Source organism: Danio rerio, chromosome 18 (assembly GCF_049306965.1).
Source record: "Danio rerio strain Tuebingen ecotype United States chromosome 18, GRCz12tu, whole genome shotgun sequence".
In the NCBI taxonomy this organism is placed as follows: Eukaryota; Metazoa; Chordata; class Actinopteri; order Cypriniformes; family Danionidae; genus Danio; species Danio rerio.
This window is the reverse complement of record NC_133193.1, coordinates 43,767,365-43,787,818: the sequence shown is the minus strand read 5'-3', so window position 1 is coordinate 43,787,818 and position 20,454 is coordinate 43,767,365. Positions and strand designations below refer to the sequence as shown.

At 36.5% G+C, this 20,454-nt stretch overlaps 1 protein-coding gene across 2 annotated transcripts in view; it reads left to right on the top strand.

Moving 5' to 3' along the window:
* The first annotated feature begins 5,776 nt into the window (after positions 1-5,776).
* vaspb (vasodilator stimulated phosphoprotein b) overlaps positions 5,777-20,454 on the top strand; it is a 94,662-nt gene continuing 79,984 nt past the window's right edge. For both annotated transcript variants that reach the window (XM_005173680.5, XM_005173679.5), the window contains exon 1: positions 5,777-6,200. In XM_005173680.5, the coding sequence (XP_005173737.1) occupies positions 6,196-6,200 (5 nt within the window). In that variant the 5' untranslated portion in view covers positions 5,777-6,195. The remainder of the gene's footprint in view (positions 6,201-20,454) is intronic.

Genomic DNA, 20,454 nt, shown 5'->3' with positions numbered 1-20,454 from the left:
GCACGTCCAATAACTTATTCTGGTGACACTTTACAATAATGATTTATTATTAATGTATTTACTAACAAACAGTGAACAGTACTTTTATATTCATCTTTTAAAATGTTTTGTTAACACACAGTTTGGATTTTAACAATGCATTAGGAAATGTTGAATTATAGTTTTTACTATATTTACTAAATACATGTATTGTAAAGTGTGACCCTTAATTTAAATAATAGCCTTTTAGGTTTATAATAATAGCTTTTTTAGGATTAACACTGATAATACTCAGATTGCATGTTCTCTGTCAAAATCACGTTTAGATTATTTCAGATTCAGTGTGGGGTTCATTGAAACATGTCAAGATAACTCAAAACAATCATTCTTTGGTTCTAAATAAACTCTGAATACAAAAATTGTATTTTGATGGGTAAATAGAATTCACTTGATTTATCAAAACAATTAAGATGTTATGTTTTAAGGCTATCCTCATGCTTTTTCCTCTGCAGAGAAACTAATGAAATCTTTTATTTGCCAGGATGGAGTCTAATGTATGAAATACAGAACAAAAGATATCTATTCTGCAGCACTTTGTTTCAGGGAACAAATTTAATTTCATATTTTCTTATTAACTCTCTTTAGAAATTTTAATATTCTCATGCAGATTTCTGCTTATTTACTTATGATTTCAAAATGCCACAGTCTGACTATATTCCCAAACCTTTAAAACAAAAGAAAAGAAACACATTTTAGACATCATGACAGAATTTGATTATTTCATAATTATTTTAAAAAGAAACTAATTTCCATTGTTGAAAAATTTGTTTTATTCAGTGTTTTAAAGCATTTAAAGGAAATTGCATTATAAAGTGAGCAGACTTCATAAAATACATTAGTAAGCATTGTTATATTTACAACACTGTAGATAATTATGAGCCGACTTATAAACTGATTGCTTTAATAAAAGTTGTTGAGCTTACTGCTTTGTACATCATTTGACGACTATGTTTAATAATACAGCTGTTTAGAAGAGTTACATGTTTCACTAAATAAATAAACAGAAGTTTGGGATTCTACAATTCAGTAAGATATTTACTCCCAAATGGATTTTTAGTGTGAACAAATTAAACAGTTTTATGACTATATTTGTCAATTTTGCTGACTTTGCTGTCAGTAATGTTCTACCATTGTTGTGTTCTGTGTCCTGAATGTTGATTTGTTTGCCACAATCTCTACACTGTAAAATAATCCTGCCTAAAATGTTTTAGGCTTAATCAAATTAACCTTATGAGTCGTTAGAACTTATATTATGTTAACCTAAACAGCTTGCTTATAAAATTCAGTTAGAACATGATTAACTTAGTTTATATGTTACAATGAACTAAAAAATGTATGTTGTCATGACTAATTGATCGTATAGTTTTTTACAAAACTTTTCTGAAGCATTTGTGAAGTGTTCTTCACACCGGTGAGTGGGCTTGACAGAAAACCTTTAAATGCTCCTCTCTCTGTATGCACTGGAGACTTTATTTAAACTCCATCTTACAAGGATTCAATAAAGAAAACAATGTTTGCCTGTGAATATACAAATCATGGTGCACTACTTTTTTTCTTCAACCTTAAAATATCTCTTTTGCACAATGTCTTAAACGATATTGTTTTATCTTATGTAAATATACTTGTGTAGTCTGTCTTATGTGTTTAACTATTTATTTGTGTAGCTATATAGTTAAATTACCATTCTGGCTAGTAATGTACAAAATATCTCTACATCCAGTGTTGTGTTCATATTTATGATTATGTTTATTTATGTAGCACCGTGGTCCTGTGAGACATGATATTTAATTTCACTGTATGTCCACACATATTATTTCCAGTAATGGTGTGATGTTTGTCACAATGGTATGATGATAATGATATTAAAGGCATTCATAATATAACATCCGCTTTAACAGCATCTGCTGGGTCAGTTGGCATTTCTGTGTGGCGTTAGTTAGGTTAGCTAGGCAGGTTAGGGTAATTAGGCAAGTTATTGTATAACGATGGCTTGTTCCGTAGACTATTAAAAAATATAGCTAAAGAGGCTAATAATTTTGTCCTTAAGATGATTTAAAAAAATTAAAAATGGCTTTTATTTTAGCTGAAATAAAAACAAATTAGACTTTGACTATAAATTATTATGGATCATCACACATACTGTGAAAATTTCCTTGCTCTGTTAAACATCATTTGGGAAATATTTAAAAAAAGAAAAAAGGAATTCAAAGGGCGGCTAATACATATACCAAGTATAAGTAGATGACAGAGTATAAATAAAATTTGTGGGTGAAATATCTATTTAACACTATTTATGCTTATTATCCTTATCCTTGATTTCACAGCAATTTTTTTTCATTATAAATCGTCACATCGTCGCGCTAAAACAATATCATATTTTTTTAATTTCGTCCTTTAGCTTTTGAAAAACAAACAATATATATATATATATATATATATATATATATATATATATATATATATATATATATATATATATATATATATATATATATATATATATATATATAGACGTGCAGCTATGATATTCATACAGATTTGGAACAAGCAGAGGCGGGTTCTTAAATGATGACAGAATTGACTCTTTCGAGTAAACGTTTGTTTAGTTTGTCTTATAGCCATGAGCCCTTGTTCATTTCTTGTCCTGATAAAACCTATTATTTTATTCGTATATACGACGGATTTAGTGAGCGATTCTATCACGTAATATATGCTCTTACACCTCCATCTAGTGGTAAAACACCAAACCAGCTTTCTGTTAATGTGTAGCCAAAGACTGTCCACTAGGTGACATAATATCATCAATAAATGGGGAAATTATTGGACACACACACACACACACACACACAAATCTTAAGAGAAGAATAATGCGTCTCTTTTCTGCCTGTTTTGTATGTACAGGGGCGATTTCTCATATATTGCCATCTGGGTCAGTGTGGTTAGGCACTTATCCAGAATGCCTTTAGAAATTCTTTCAACATTTCTGTTAGTCGACAAACACTGCATACACAATATGATCAAGCTCTCCTGCTGATGTTTTGTTATTGAACGCTGATTGCCTCGTATTTGAATGTTGTCTGCGTTTGAAAGCCCGATTTGTTTAAAGAATGCTAAACTGAAGGCCAGAGAGTCCGAGGATCTATCCTGTGAAACTGTGCCATGCAAGCAGAGCCAGAATGGGAGCTTGTAAAAGTGGCTCAATGGAGGAGGGGTGAGCCTAAAATTACAACTCACTAGTTTCCTTTTAGATGCTTATCAAAGCAGTCAGATGTGTATAATGTACATTACGCATGCACAAACACACATACACACACTACAGATGTACAAAAGGTCTTTTGGTATCACTGTATTTTCTCATGTGTTCTCCTCTGAACCGGAACGACACGCATGGCAGGCTTAAAATCTGATTATGTAATTATCAACGGCTTACATAATTATTTCAAATGTTTATTTTTTTTAAATCGTGTAAGTGATGTAAACTGAGTTGAGCAGGATTATGAATGCAAATAAACATGCATTTGTCACATATTGTGACATTGTGAAACAATATATTGTTTCAGACATGACAATATATTGAGTAAAAGATGGCAGATGTGGCACATGGTGGGATATTTTCCATAAACAAACAGTGGAGATATTTATGTGTGTCTATATATATATATATATATATATATATATATATATATATATATATATATATATATATATATATATATATATATATATATATATATATAYATATATATATATATATATATATATATATATATATATATATATATATATATATATATAGTGTGTGTGTGTGTGTGTATGTATTATGTATATTAATGTATATAAATGGGTGATATTTGCCTGCTCCCTTTATTCATCAGTTCGCCACAGCAGAATGAACCGTTAACTTATACAGTGTATGTTTTATACAGTGAATGCACTTACAGCTGCAACCCATCACTGGGAAACACCCATACACACTCATACCCACACACATACACTACGGCCAATTTAGTTTATTCAATTTATATAGTGCATGTATAGACTGTGGGGGAAACTGGAGCACTCGGAGGAAACCCATGCGAACACGAGGAGAACATGCAAACTCCACACAGAAATGCCAACTGACCCAGCCAGTATTTGAACCAGCGACAATCTTCCTGTGAGGCAACAAAGCTATCCACTGAGCCTCTGTGTCGCCCTTTAATCTATTTTTTTATCGCATTTCTTGTAACAGTTATATTCGAGAGTAAGTTTATAAACTCCTTTTGATCATTCAGAGTAATTTAAAGAGATTTCCATATTTTTTTAACACAATAGAGAGTAAGACACATGACAGATAGTAATTTCTAATGTAATATCTAGCACAAGTATAGAATGCCAGAAAAAATGGTGTTATGCTAAAAAAACCACAACAAATATTTTGACCTGCATTTTAGATAGATAGATAGATAGATAGATAGATAGATAGATAGATAGATAGATAGATAGATAGATAGATAGATAGATAGATAGATAGATAGATAGATAGATAGATAGATAGATAGATAGGCGGGCGGGCGGGCGGGCAGGCAGGCAGGCAGGCAGGCAGGTAGGTAGGTAGGTAGGTAGATAGATAGATAGCCAATACCATAAATATTAGGGATATTGGTTTCAATACCGCATATTTTGCTGGATCTTGTTTTGGCCAGATGGGACGAATCTAAATCCAATAATACGCATGTATTCTGTGGAATTTATAATTGCAACAAAAGTCATGAAGACATTATTAGGCACTACTTTTCATACAAAAAGTTTTCATGCACTATACTGTAATTTTTTTTTAAGTTTACAGTTTATTTCAGGCAGCTGGGGTGCTGAAATAAATTACAGAAATTTACTGTAAAATAACAGACGTTAAATTACAAAAGTTTACCAGAAATTAAAGTTTAAGGAAATTTCTGTAATTTATTGTTTATTATTTTACGGTAAATTTCTATAAATTAACGGTCGTTATTTTATGATTTTTTTTCTGGCACCCCAGCTGCATTAAACTGTAAAATTACGGATTTGTTTACAGTGTATATTTTAAATGTTCTGAAGCCAAACGATAGTTTATTGTAAAGTAAAGTTGAATATTCAAGAAATTAAATTCAAGTACATCAGTGCTTCCCTCCATTGTGCCTTTTAATCATTCAAAATTCAAACTTTGTGCCTATATAAAACATCTATATACATTATTTTTCTTTATAGAGAAAGTGTCTATTTATTGGACTGTGTACAGAAGATATTATTTGGGTTTCTATATATCTCAGATCATCAGAAGTATAGAAATTGTATTATATTAATAACTGCACTGGTATCGGATCGGTATCGGCTGATACTCAAGAATTTTTGGTATCGGATTGGTTTTAAAAAAGGGTATCAGTGCATCTATGTGAAAACAATGGTGCAACTACTACAGACAACACATTTTGAACTATATATTTTAGATTTCAGCTTAGAGACACACACACACACATTTTGCATTTGAGCAAAGGCCCACTACAGAAACACACAAGTGAATTCGTGATGTACAACACCACACATAGCTAAAGGTGGGGGAAAGTGTAACTTTTCAGCAAGAACAGGTTTATCTCCCAGCGCTGGAGTTTGGATCTCGACCGCTAGGGAGTGGAGGAGTAACATTGCTCTGCCTCTGCCTGTTTTTCAGCTCGGGAGGGGGAGTCAGACAGACGGGAATGAAAGCTTTTCCTCAGAGTTGAGGAGCAGGTTGGGTTTCGCTCGCGAATGAACGTTAACGACCGACCGGCGACGACCGAGCAGGAGTTTATCGAAAACCGCGTCCAGACTTCACAGCCAGCCGCGCGGATGCAGACGAGGACATGAGGCGGAATATGTGCAGACTTTGCTCGGAGCGAGACATGAGTCCAGGATACTGATTAGAGTTGACACAAGCCCAGCTCCAGTAGCAACTCTATCCACACTTCACCTCCAACCCCCTCCTTCACTCCTCAACCAGGAAATCATCGCGCATTGCCGCTTATCCGTCTTCCCACAGATTAAACAAAACACCAAACCCCTTGGTGGGTTTATCCATGAGGATATCGCCGATTTCTCCTGTGTTTTCGCCCCTGGAAGTTCGGCTTTAGCTCTGAGGAGGATCCGCGCTGTCGTCGAACAATGAGGTAAAGCACATTTGTTGCCCTCGCTTTTGTGTGTACTTTGTTTTGCGCGCTACAATGTAGCTCACAGTGTGGGAAACGAGTGAGTGAGTTCGGTCTGTTCGTCACTTTCTGTCCTGCTACTCGCACCTACTGGAGGCGGCTGACCATCACAGCAGCAAGTGTGTCCTTTCTTTCAGTGTTTACACAGCTCCAGCTCGTCCCTTTATGTCTGGTGTTGACAGTTTCTCTTTTCTTTTATTTCCTCCCCTGCTTTCTCCTGAATGGAGCTGCCTCCTGTGAATATGTATTGTTAATAATTTTGCACAGATTTGTTTTTTCCATGATGCAGGGTGTTTAGTTTGAATTAAATGAAGCATGCTAGCAAAACAGGTTATATGACACTGTCATTCTAAACATTGTTAAACGAATAATGGGGTTCACATTAATACATAAGGTTGTGTCATATTAGCCTAAAATATTGATTTAATGAACATATTGGGTAGCTATTTTCTAAACATGTTTTTATATACCTTTTAAGTTTTCATGTGCATGTTTTGGCACTGCTTGCATTGTCGTCAACTTTTGATTAGGTGCATTTTAGAGCAAATTATGCTGAGATTTTCACACATTTATTAAATATTTCGTTGTGCTCATGGTTAAATATATACACAATTATGTATTGCTTAATTTATGTGTAAATTTATTTAACAATTTGCAAAATTACTTGCACCTATAGCCTATAAGCTTATACTTACTGGTACGCAATGTAAACGGACAAAGTAGCAGTTTTGTGGTAATGCACGTTTTTTTTGGATGTCAAAAACTCAAGTAGGAACTTTTTTTGTCAATAGGTTATTTATTATTATTATTATTATTATTAATATTGTTATTATTATGATTTGTAAGTACTTTTTAAAATGAGGTGCACCTGTGCAGTGCTAGTGACCTTTAAAATAACACATAAGCACTTTATTTTACAGTATACACCGAGTTACACGAACGGGTATCGATAACTGTATCCTCAGGCGGTGTTGTTTATTGTGCGTGTTGAAAATGCAGCTGTCAAACGGTAAATTGGGTCTTTGTAACACGTAGCCAGTCCTCTTTTGTGAGCCCTCCCAGTTCTCTCTGTTCTGGGAGTTGGCCGTGGCGCGAATTCACAAATCCTACTGTGGGGAAGGTTTGGCATATGAATATTAATTAGGTCACGGGACGTTCATTCAGTGGCGAACGTCAAATATTTGATTTAATATTCATGTTTAAAGCCTTAGCCATAGTAGGATTGGTGATTTATCGGTAAGGGCAGTACCCGGAACTAACCTACATATGGAGCAACGAAGCCTGATAATTGCACATCCTGCTGCAGCCTGGGCAGTTGCAGAGTTCAAGGGCACTTTTATGTTAAAAAACTAACAAGACATTATAGCAATACAATTAGTGAACTGCTTCTAGGTTCAGTTCCTTATGTAATAATGTCTCTAAACTAATTTACAAACATAATATTTGAATGAAAAGTTGAACTGAACATTAGTAGGCCCATATCTTGAATTTTGGACTTCTTCTAATGTCTGCTTTTGACTGATCATAAAATCTGATAATGTTCCTCTTCAGCATGGTTTGAAATATGTTGCTCATAATTGTGCTTGAATGCATGTATTTGCATAAATGGCAATGGTCAAAATAACGAATGTTTTTATGTGTTGTGATTGATTAAAAATAACGTTAACTATTCCACTAAAGGTTGTATCTTAACTCTTAAGTTATAACATTGGTGTACATTCATTTTCTTTTCGGCTTAGTCCCTTTATTAAATCTGAGGTCACCACAGCGAAATGAACCGCCAACTAATCCAGCACGTTTTAAGCAGCAGATGCTTTTTCAGCTGCGACCCAACACTGGGAAACAGCCACACACTGTTGCATACACTTACGTACACTACGGCCAATTTAGCTTATCCAAATCACTTTTAGTGCATGTCTTTGCACTGTGAGGGAAACCGGAGCACCCAGAGGAAACCCACGTCAACACGGGGAGAAAATGCAAACTCCACACAGAAATTCCAACTGACCAAGCCGGACCAGCGACCTTCTTGCTGTGAGGCGATTGTGCTACCCACTGCGCCACCGTGCTGCCCATATCATTGTCATATCATTAAATATGAATGTAAACAAGTCTGAAAATATGGCATCTTTTTTATTTAGACCAAATTGTTATTATTAAACATTTTTTATTTTAAAGGTGCAGTAGGTGATCTGTCTAAATGCTAACCGGTTAGCTTATTATGCTTGAAATACAGTTCCTCCCCTGCCATCCAAAGCCACGCCTCTTGAAATCACGAACTGGCTCATCGACCCTTTTCACATTTTCGGGTTTCTCAGTAGCGGAAGGCGTCATGGTAAGGTAAACTCAGAACGCAGTGAATCAGAGAGTACAACAAAAAAATTTTACAACTCTATTTGCTGAAATAATAAAAAATGCCACAATTATGTTATCAAGACTTTCAGAAAAAGGAAAAAAAATTGTGTCAGACAGGTGACAGCAGCTAATGTAGGAGAGACAATAATGTCAATTTTACTCTCAGCCCCATAGACGCTGCATTAAGCCTGGTTTATACTTCTGCGTCAAGTGACCAGCGTAACTCACGGCGCAGGCAACGCGCGTGGCTGTGCATTTATACTTCTGCACGCTGTGTCTGTTGCTCTGCATTAACACTTCCGAAACGCTAGTTGGCAGTGAGGTGTAAATGTTCCTCTGTGTCGAGTTTCTTCGCTTCTGTTTGGCTTTTCCTGATCACTTCCCGGTTGTACAAGTGACTCAAACTCGCTCATTTTGAGGCAGGAACTGGCACACGTGCAACAACTTTAACTATGAGGTAAACACAAAACAAAACTTTTCATCTGGAGCTCCTTCACGGGACTCCACACTTGTAAACAATCGCTCGCGCCATTCGCGCGGCTCTCGGTTCTGCCCAGACTCGTCAGCACTACCAAGCCGACCAATCACAGAGCTTGCGCTACGCGTTGTTGAGACGTGAAGTTACATTTTTTGAGAGGTGCACGTCAGTGACGCTGACGGCCACGGAGAAGGGCTATGCGTCAGCGCCGTAGCATACGCCGGCGTTTGACGCAGAAGTATAAATCAGCCTTTAGAAACACCTTGCATAAGCGGTAATTAGTTTTTTTTTTTTTTATTTGATGCAGATATGATATAATACAAATATAAATGCATATAAATGTTACAAAAAATCTATATATTAAAAACTTTTAAGGATTTAAGATTATGATCACTGTTAAACGCGTTAAACGTCTTGTAAAAAGGGTCCATTAAAGATGACAGAGATACTATACTATATAATACTACAATTCTGAACAAAAAAAATTATTATATTTAGCACGTTTTCAATTGTGTAGCAAGCAAAATAATGTGCAATGTGTAATAATGTGCAATATTTCATGCATGCGAGGATCGCTGGTCTCACTCACTCATGGACTTTGTCCTAAAGTGACTACTGTATGCTTTGTGGTTGGCCAGCCGCGTGCAGGAACACTTATTACTAAACCATACTTACATTTCAGAGCAAATATTCAGATTAGCATGGCTAACAATATAGGGAGTGCGTCACAGGTTGTTATTGTTCAAAAATGAACCAATGTGAATATAAAAGCAACTTCACCTCAGTTAAGCAAGCTAGGCGGAATGGTGCTACTTACTGATGTTTTGTTGTTAAAATAAATAAAAATCTACATTATCGATGCTGTAAAAGGTCCCATATAAAACTGAAAATAGTCACATCAATCTTTCACCGGAAGATTTCAGTGGCTGAACAACACTTCTGTGCATATAACCCATTTATAGTACAACACAATGTACATCAGCTTTGCGTGACTAGTTAAAACATAACATTACCTGTCTAATAAAAATACTTCAGCCATGGTGTCGACCTTCCTCCAGCGTGCAAAAGTAACTCCAATACTGATTCAGGATATTAAAAAGTTTTGATTCAGCATTTGTTTTTACCGCTGTGTGGACATGAGCACGCGAATGGTGGATCTGTGTGAACGAGTGCACAGTTGTACAAATCAACATTTGCTGACAGACAGTTTGGGCTACTTATTAGAATAATGGGAATTATCAACCTGACAATTTTTAATTGGACCAACATTTTTTAGTTTTTGGCCTTACCCAGAATATAAAAATATATATAAATACATTTAGATTATTTACTGAAGTCATTACTATTGGAATGTGAAGAGACTTTCAATTAGCACAACTCAAACTGTTTCTGAAGAAAATCACCTACTGCACCTTTAAGTCATCAGTAGTTTGCAGAAAAAAACTAATTTTTTTTTCTTTTTTACCCAAGCACACAAGTGTAAATTGTAAATCCAAAGAAACTAAGAATTTCCAAAATGGTCTCTTAATTTTGTACATTTTTATTTGAATTAATAAAAATGTAGTGGTTTAAAGGAAAGTAGCAAACACTAAAAATCACATTAATTCATATTTTGTGGTCCTTAAATAGTCTTTTACTTTGTCAGCAAATGATTTTTTTCTAAATATAGCTGCTATTATTTTGGTATTTAATCTACTTTTACATTGGGATATTTAATATACGATGTCTTGTGTAAATCGTGGTAAGAATGAGAGTCATTATTCTTTTGCTCATAATATTAATACAAAGGTACTCATTCTAATGTAAGGGGGGATATTTATGCGGTGTTATACTTTTATTGTTTTAATATGTTGATGCACAATGCAAATATTTTATTTTCAGTGACAATTATATGAAGTAACAACAATGCACTTCTTGATATTCAACAAATAATTGCAAGAATGTCATTGGCACAAAGCCTTTCTAAGCTCTATAAAGTTGACACATTGTTTAAAAGAGGGAAATGCCAACACAGACGAGCTCTTCCAACAACTTGAGAATTTAAATCACTCATTTTGCTATGTAAACAACAACAGCAACCTGCGTGACAGGTTTTTTTTTTTTTGTCAGCGTATCTCTTAGGCCTGTCTCACCCCAAAATGAAAATGTTTAAATAAGCAGAGGCTCTAAAACTTCAGCTATTCATTTAAGTGCAAATTTCAATTCATCGATGTTATCGGACAGCATGCTTGATGTTGACATTGTGACACACAGGAAGTTTGGCTTAGGGAGGTTTGCTGGGTTCAAGCAAGAGGCTCTGGGGTCAGTGGCGTGAGTTTGCTGTGTCGGGTCTGCTTGCATAATAGGTGAAGAATGGAATGTTGTCACATTTACTAGTTTATTGTGCTGTCATGTACAGGGACGTCAAGACCAGAACGCAGCGGAGCGTTTAGCGCCTCGTTTTGAATTTCGCCAGGCCACCAAATGCTACAATGGCTTCTCAAACTGCATGCGGTTTGGGAAGTCCAGTGTTGAATTCGTGGGAACTTAGGCTAAAGTCATTGACCTTCAGTCAGTCTCTGGGTTAAAATGAAAAAGATGAACAATCAAAGTTCCAGGGTTGGGTGCACACTTCTCTTTTTTTAGAGATGAAGTATGCAATTTACTGGTAGCTCTGAGCAGACTGCAAGCCCAAGATGATTTATTACATAACTGAAATATTTTTTTACACAACAAATAGCTTTGAGTATTTCTGATTTACATTTCAATAGATTATTATAATTTTAAATGATAATGTAACATCAACTGAATCAATACAGCTTTTTTTTCTGGTTTCTGTGTTTTTGCAATTGTGTTGAGATGTACACTGTTAAAAAAAGTCGACTCAACCAAAAATTTTAAGGCAACAAACTTCAGGATATTTGAGTTTACTCAGCTTAAATCAAGTCAAGTGCATTAATAGGGTTGAAAGTTGAGTCAACTCAAATGTCCTAAAGTTTGTTGCCTTTAAATTGTAACTTTTTTTACAGTGGTAAACCAAATTTAAGTTTTGTTTGGTTGTAGTGAGTTAACACATCAGAAAGTAGTTTTATTAATGAAATGGTAAAATGTCGACGTAATATTATGGCTGGCCATCAGTACTGTTGGTGACAAATCAGTATGATTTCAGTTGTACACTTGTGTGGAGATTTTGGTGGACCTTGTGTAGACAATGTGAAATTTATTCATTCATTTTCTTTCAGCTTAGTCCCTTATTTATCAGGGGTGACTACAGCGGAATGAACCGCCAACTGTTTCAGCATATGTGTTACCATATCTGTCAACATTGGGATGTAAAAATATGGGATAACACCCCCATTCATGCATTTGTTTGTGTAGAAACTGTACAATGTGAAATTCATTCATTCATTTTCTTTCGGCTTATTTATCAGGGGTGACCACAGCGGAATAAACCGCCAACAATTTCAGCATATGTTTTACCATACATCAACATTGGGATGTAAAAATAAGGAATAAAAATCTCATTAATCTTTTCTTCACTGTATAACTTAAACATTCTGATAAAGAGCAGCGAATGAAGCTCTCATTTAATTGTTTCATTTGATTATATTAAATAACAGAGGTGTCACTTTAAAAACGCACAGATCTATGATGAAAGCGTTTGATTGCTTTCCCAACTATTTATGCTCATTTAGGACAAAATTTGTTTTGTTTAAATGAAAACCCATCAAGATCGACATGTTTAGATGTTATTAATATTATTGTTGTTATTATTATTGTTATTATTATTATTAATGTTATGATGTGTATATGTCTGTTTAAACACGCACCCAAAACCCAAAGTATTCGCTCCACTTCTAAATGTTTGTACAGAATCCATTTAGCAAACAGCGTATGTTTATCACTATGGAGCATCTCACAGTCACGCACCGCTACATGAACTTGCTGTTTTAAAGATTGCATAGGGGCAACAGCGCTTGTAATGAATATTTAGATTTTTATATTATTTTCAAAGTTTTCATGCCTAACTAAAATAAAAGCACAGAACAAATTCTCATGTAAGAGCAGGGAGCGCCCCCTGGTGGTTCGGTGGTATGGGTTGTGTATAAGGAGGATCAACTCTTTGATGTTTATTGCCCCCCTTCATAGAAAGATTAAAAAAATACAGGAAAATACCTCCACGGGATGATAGAACTATAAAATACGGGAGAATCCTGGGAAAAACAGGAGGGTTGACAGGTATGGTTTTATGCAGCAGATGCCCTTTTAGCAACAACCAAGTACTGGGAAACACCCGTTCACTCTCGCATTCACACACACACATACTCTATACAGCCAATTTTGCTTACTCAATTCACCTATGCCACATGTCTTTGAGCTGTGGGGGAAACCAAATCACCTGGAGGAAACCAGTACTCGAACCAGTGGCCTTATTGCTGCGAGGGCGACAGTGCTAACCACTGAGCCACCATGCCACCAAATGTGAAATTGCCAACTCTTAAAACATTTGGGTTTTCTCCTGAGATTAGGTTGGGAATGTGAATTCAGAGCAGCCCTGCAGCTAAAGTTCATGTGCTCATGTCCTCATATAGAGTGAGGCAGCAGAAGCTGATAACAAGCATTATACATGAAAAATTGAAAAACCCAGTAAAACTGAAACAAGTGTTATGCCTGTCGAGTATGTGTGTATTGTAAACATAACTACACAGAGACGCACAAAAACAGGCAGATCTCCTTTTTACAATGCAGTTTTTTACAGTTTAATATTCATAGATGGAAGTCCACATGGCTCTTTGATTAGAGTGTGGCGCTAATTTTTAATCTGTTGATCCAAATTTTTTGAATTACTTAACTATATACTCAGAAACCTAGTGTTTTAGGTTTTAAAGTGCAGTAGATACAATGCCATGACTATTGAGGCAAACTAAATTCTTTTTCATTTTTAGTTTGAGGTCAAATCAAATTTGAAACGGTTGAGTTGCTGATATACTGTTTTCAAACACTTCAGCATTCCCGTGCTGCAGTAGGTGGGGTTGTAAATGTGTCCCTCGGCTCATGTGTACCCCTAAACACAACAATGGCAAATGAGAAGAACAGTTTTATAAACAACTGGGAGTCATAAAAACCCCCTTTTCCACAAGAAGTGCACATCACTTCTTTTCTTTTTGCTGTGGACAGACACCAAATGGTGCCATCTGTGCGCTAACTCATAGCAAAGATGTGGCATGACAAGGTGGGCTTCTTGTCTGCTGTGTGACCACCCTTGAATTTTTTAAATCTCTTTATGATTAATTATACAGGTGCGGATACGAAGTATCGGATTGGGTTTCAGTATCGGTAAATACTCAAAATCAATTGACTCTGACTCGAGGGCAAAAAAAATTTGATCGGGACATCCCTAAAAATGATGTAATCTCAGTTTGTTCTTTGATTTAGTTTGAATTATACTGTTGACTTTAGGCGATCAACAGGCAAAACCCATAAACAATTTTTCCAGTTTTTTTCTGACAACATTATGTGAATAGCACCTCAGTAGTTGTGCTTTTTAACAATTTTGAGTAATTACGGAAAAAGTCATGTAAAAATGTGGTGCTGGACACATCCCAAGCGAGACTAGATGATGAGGATTTTGTTATTAAAGGCTGTAAAACGAAGTGTAGTTGTGTGTTGTGACTGGAGTGAGTCAGTACTGTCTGTTTTGTCTGAGCACTGCTAGACACATTTTTTTTAACTTGAAAACATCATTATTTGTTCCTGCTGGAGCCAAAATGACTCCCCTCAATATGATATAAAAACACAAGCACACAGGTGGTCCGCTTCTGGCTTTTCCACACTTGCAGTTTAATCATTCCGGTTTGTTCCTGTGTGTATTTTTGTCACTGTCGTCCTGGAAGTGTGTGTCTGATTAATGGCAGCTCTGTGATTCACTGCTGTTATCAGACTGATGACTGTGAGGGACTCGCCCAGCATGTCTTTATCTAAATGACTTCCACTCCAGTGCTTCTCCAGTCTAAAGGGCTTTAGGGTGGCACTGGTGGCTTTGCGCCCCATGCCAGATGCTACATCGCGGCCCCTTCTGCTGCCAGTATTTAATTTCTCATGATCCTGGGTGGTTACAGACCATTACATATCGAAACGATAGAGGAAAACAAAGTGATAAACTGAAATGTGCTTTAATTGCTGGAGAAAGCATGGTGACTGATGGGATTTGTAATGGGGATTTTAACAAAACATAAAACTGCTGATTTTCAGTAGTTTGAATAACATAGCAGTTGTGGTGCTTCTAATTACATAAGTGGCTTATATGAAAGGCAAAGGCCCCTAGATTACACTTATTTTACCAAAATAAAATATCAATAGTTTTTAACTATTTATTAGGACAGTAAGGTCTGACTTTGCTTGGACAAAAGTCTTGTCACTTAACAGAAATAATGTACAGTATAGAATTTAAAGTCATTAATTAATATTGTGTCCGACTCCCATTAGCTTGGAGGACTGCATCCATACACAGGGCTCGAAATTAACCTTTTTGCTTGGTAGCACCGGTGCTCTTAACTTAAAAAATGTAGGCGCATCAGCCAAAATTTAGTTGCACCCACTAATTATAGGCACCGTTACTACAAGTTTTATACAAACAGATTTATTGCATTTGAAATCAACACTAATCAAACTAACAAGCAAAAATAAAAATATATGCAAGTGTGAGGAAAATATGTCTCAACGAAATCCCGTTATCACAAGAAAATACATTTTTTTAACGGAACTGCGTGACCAAAAGATACACGAAGCGCTCACCGGCCCTGCACACACTGCTTGAATGACTCTGTTAATGATATAACTGTACTGTTCTCATGAGTGGTGTCTGATATTGCACTGATGCTTTTGACATGTACTGTACCTTATTATACATCATGTTAATAGTAATACCGGTCTTTTCATGAGTAGCGACATTAGTTTACTCAGTGCAAGCCAAGCCCGTTTGCGATGGTGTACGTGGTGTTAGATTTGACATATAGCTGCCCCTTGCACGGCAGACAGCATCTGGCGATTTTATAAAGATTGAACAGAAGCTCTCGTGCTAGATGTGGCAAACAGTTACCTGAAAATTCCACCCCACAGACTTTTCATAGCAGACTTGAAGCCAATGGAAGTCTTTTATCCACTCTTGGAAAAGTGTAGATGGTGGATTAACATTCAGCACATGGTCACTAAGATGTGTCATTATTTGTAACTTTAGATGCCATGGTTTCTAAAACAAAATCTGTCAGTGTTATCTTCATTCTCATCTTCAGCGCTTTACAGTGTTTCGCGGTAGTAGCTCTCCCTCTCATCCGAAGCAAGAAGGCACTGACTGAGTGATTGACAGCTGATATTAACCAATCATTCGCGTTCAGTGTTAGAGCAGCGGTGGGCCAATAAGAAGAGCGTGAAGGCGGGGCAAGCATTACGGACTTGGCTTTGTTTACTGTAGCAAGTTGACATGACAACTGTTTTAAACCATTCCTGAGCGCTGCGTTTCGCGTTTCAAGTGCAGACAAAAGCCCCTTTCACACAGTGATACCGGTAAATATCTGGAAAATTTCCGGAACGACTTTACCGGTATATTCAAAAAAGCGCTGTTCACACAGGCGAGGACAGTACGGACATTTTCCGGAAAAGAGCATTCACACATCCATTCCAAAATAACGGTAAATTCTGACATCATTCACCACAAATGAGCTTTAAACGGCTGCGCTTGTATTTGTAAACATTTGACTAAATTACAAACTCTGTGGATGATCAATATTGTGAACAACTTTCGCTGGATCACTTTCTCATGTCGGGATGTTCATAATATGTGCGTGTGCAGGCGCTCACAGGCTGTTTCAAAGGCACACGCAAAGCTTAAAGGTAAACAAACAACGGCTTATCATAAGCATCTCATCGATGATTATTTACACAGTTGGCATAAAGAAGAACACATAAACGTGATCTGACTAACTTCTAGCAGCTAAATATGTCTGGAAAAATATTCAAAGGTTTTTATTCTCACAAACCGCGCGGACGTAAATGCGTCTGACTGTTGTGATTGGCTAAAGCAGACGTCTCACGTCAGCACGTTCTAGACGTGCACGCACTTATTACGGTAATCTTCCTTCTGCATTCACACAGTACAGCATTCCGGCAAATTGCCGGTAATATTACAACTTCTCTTTCCGGAAAATAGCCAGAACGAATTTACCGGTATTTTCAAAAAGGACCTGTTCACACATACAAGCTTTATGTGATACAAAGGTCTGTATGTGTGAAAGGGGCTTACGCCTGTTTCACACCGCAAGCGTCAGCGGCGCGTGAGCAGAGCGTGAGCAGCGCGTGTGTTTTCGGCGTCCATGTTAACAGATTAGAGCTTTCATACCGCACGCAGCAGCAGCGCGTCAGTGCGAGGCGTGAGCGTCGCCGAAGCAGCAGTGCAGCGATAGTTTCGGCGCTGGGTCTATTTTTGACGCGCTGCTCACGCTCAATTAAAGCCACAGTGCATTGATAATGACCAAAACACATTGAATGACAGTAAAAAGTAGCAATTTTACCCAATAAATGCGTTAATAATGTCAAATGGTTTATATATAGTCATTCAAATGAACTTAAAACGATTAAAAACGGCAACAAAACATTTACTTAGGCCCGAACTACAAAACCAAATGTAAAACTATTTTACTATCAGTTTTGCTTAAGTTGCACACTAGTGTTGTAGGAGAGGGGAAATGGAATATTTACGGGATTTGTAGTCCATAGCGAAGTGTATTGTGGGTAGTGTAGTGCGACACGCATGCTGGATTATGTGAGCTCGCTGTGTTCTGTGCAGCTGAGCAGAGCAAGAAAGTTTTAATCGGCTTTGTTTTATGTTCACTCGAATTATTCCTACCGGGAGCTGTTTACACTGTGAATCTGACAACACGAAAATGGCATGCATTAATTACTTTTGTCCGTCTCATCATCTGCACGAGCATGAATTAACGAGCTGTTATTCTGCCGCTGGACATCACTGAAGCGGAGAAATTAACACTAGTTTGATCATGTATAAATATCATTATAACTTTATTGTATAAATATGATTATAACTAGGTCTACAGCAACCTGATAATCAAAAAACAAATGACATGATATCACAGGCGATTGTCTTCTGACTGTAGACACTTCTCATATAAGTTAGCTTTAGAAGCATACAGTACTATTTGCTCTATAAAATTTGTAAAATAAACATTTGCAGGTTAATGAAACAGCATAGGAGGGGCCTTGGTGCAGATGAAAAGTTTAAAAAGTGTATTTGTATATAGAGGGGTAACTAGATAGAATTGACAGAGATAGGTTGATCTCAGCAGCAGCTGCCGAAGAGCTGCGCGCTGCAGACGCAGCTGGTGTGAAAGGCAAACGCCTGCGTGCTGCTACTGCTCGACATACGCGCTGCTCACGCTCTGCTCACGCGCCGCTGACGCTTGCGGTGTGAAACAGGCGTTAGAGATGCATTCTGCGTGAATGTCTCCCGAATCCGCGCATGTGCTGAACTGTTTGCAGTAAAAACTGGTCGCACACAACAATTTTAAGCACTCGCAGAAATGCTCCCAAATATATTTTGAGGTCATATAGATAAAATTTCGGGCGCGTATGCAACAAAAATGGTCGCAATTTCAAGCCCTGCACACATCTCTGCAATGATTCAAATAACTTAATAAAGTCATCTGGAATTACAAAGAAAGCGTTCTTGCAGCACTCCCAGAGTTCAACAAGACTCTTTGAATACATCTTCAATGCCTCCTACTTTATCTCACCCCAGACATGCTCAATAATGTTAATTTCTGGTGACTGGGCTTTACCAATCTTGGAGCACCTTGACCTTCTTTGCTTTCAGGGACTTTGATGTGGAGGCTGACGTATGAGAAGAAGCGTTATCCTGCTGAAGACTTTGCCCTCTCCTGTGGTTTGAAATGTAATGGGCGCACAAATGTCTTGATACCTCAGGCTGTTGATGCTGCCATCCACTCTGCAGATCTTTCGCACACCCCTATACTGTATGTTACCCCAAACCATGATTTTTCCTTCACCAAACTTGACTGATTTCTTTGAGAATCTTGGGTCAAAGTGGGTTCCAATAGTCTTTTGTAGTATATGTGATGATTGAGATGCAGTTCAACAGATGATCTACCGTCTGCCACTTTACTAAATGATCAACTAGAAGTCAAGTTATTATTTGTTGCTCTTACAACTGGGTTCGATGACAAGGCTTATGTCATGTAGTGTACACCTTAACACGAATCAAGTTTACAACACTAAATGTTTTACTTCCAAATCATATGTAATATCGGTAACGCGGTAACACTTTACAATAAGGTTCATTAGATAATGCGTTTACTAACATGAACTAATCATGAACAACACATGTACAGCATTTATTAATCATAATTGAACATTTACTAATGCATTATTAACATCCAAGTACATGCTTGTTAACATTAGTTAATGCACCATCAGTTAACATGAACTAACAATGAACAACTGTATTTTCATTAACTAACGTTTACTAACATGAACAAATACAGTAGTAAATGTATGGTTTATTGTTTGTTTATGTTAGTAAATGCATTAAATAACATTAACTAATGAACCTTATTGTAAAGTGTGACCGGTAACACTTTAAGTAGATATTACTACTGGCTTATTACCTGCTTTTTATAAAGCTTTTACTTGTTCGTTCACTCTTATAAAGATTGATCTTATTTTACATCCTTAATCCTACCAATACCTAAACCAAAATATTACCTTACTATCTATTAACAAGCAGCTAATTAGTTGTATTATGAACTGCAAGTCTTAGTTAATGCTTTGTAAATGATTTGTTAATGTCAAGAATTAAACGTTCTAATAAAGTGTGACTGTAATGATAACTTTTGACTTCACTTGCAGAGGAAGGTTTTCTTTTATATTGCTATATCGGTGAACAGAAATTATGACGAGATGTGCTTGGTGTGTGGTGTGTGTTTAGGGGCATTACACTTTGGTGTCTTGAGCACTTCCTGTTGCATGCACACACTCTCAAGTGGCCAAGCCTATAAAAGTGGGTATTTAGACATTACCCATATTAAAACTATGTTCACATATTTGGCAATTTAAGCTTTTTGACATGGCGTGGAAAATATGTTGGGACTGGCACTTGCCAGCGAATATACTGACTATCTAGTAGTAGTCTTGACTCTGTAGTTCAGACCAATTCTGTAGTGTTGGTATAAACTTGACTAAAATAAAAATTCAGTCAGACAATTGATACATATATATATATATATATATATGTATATGTGTATGTGTGTATGTGTATATGTATATATATATATATATATATATATATATATATATATATATATATATATATAT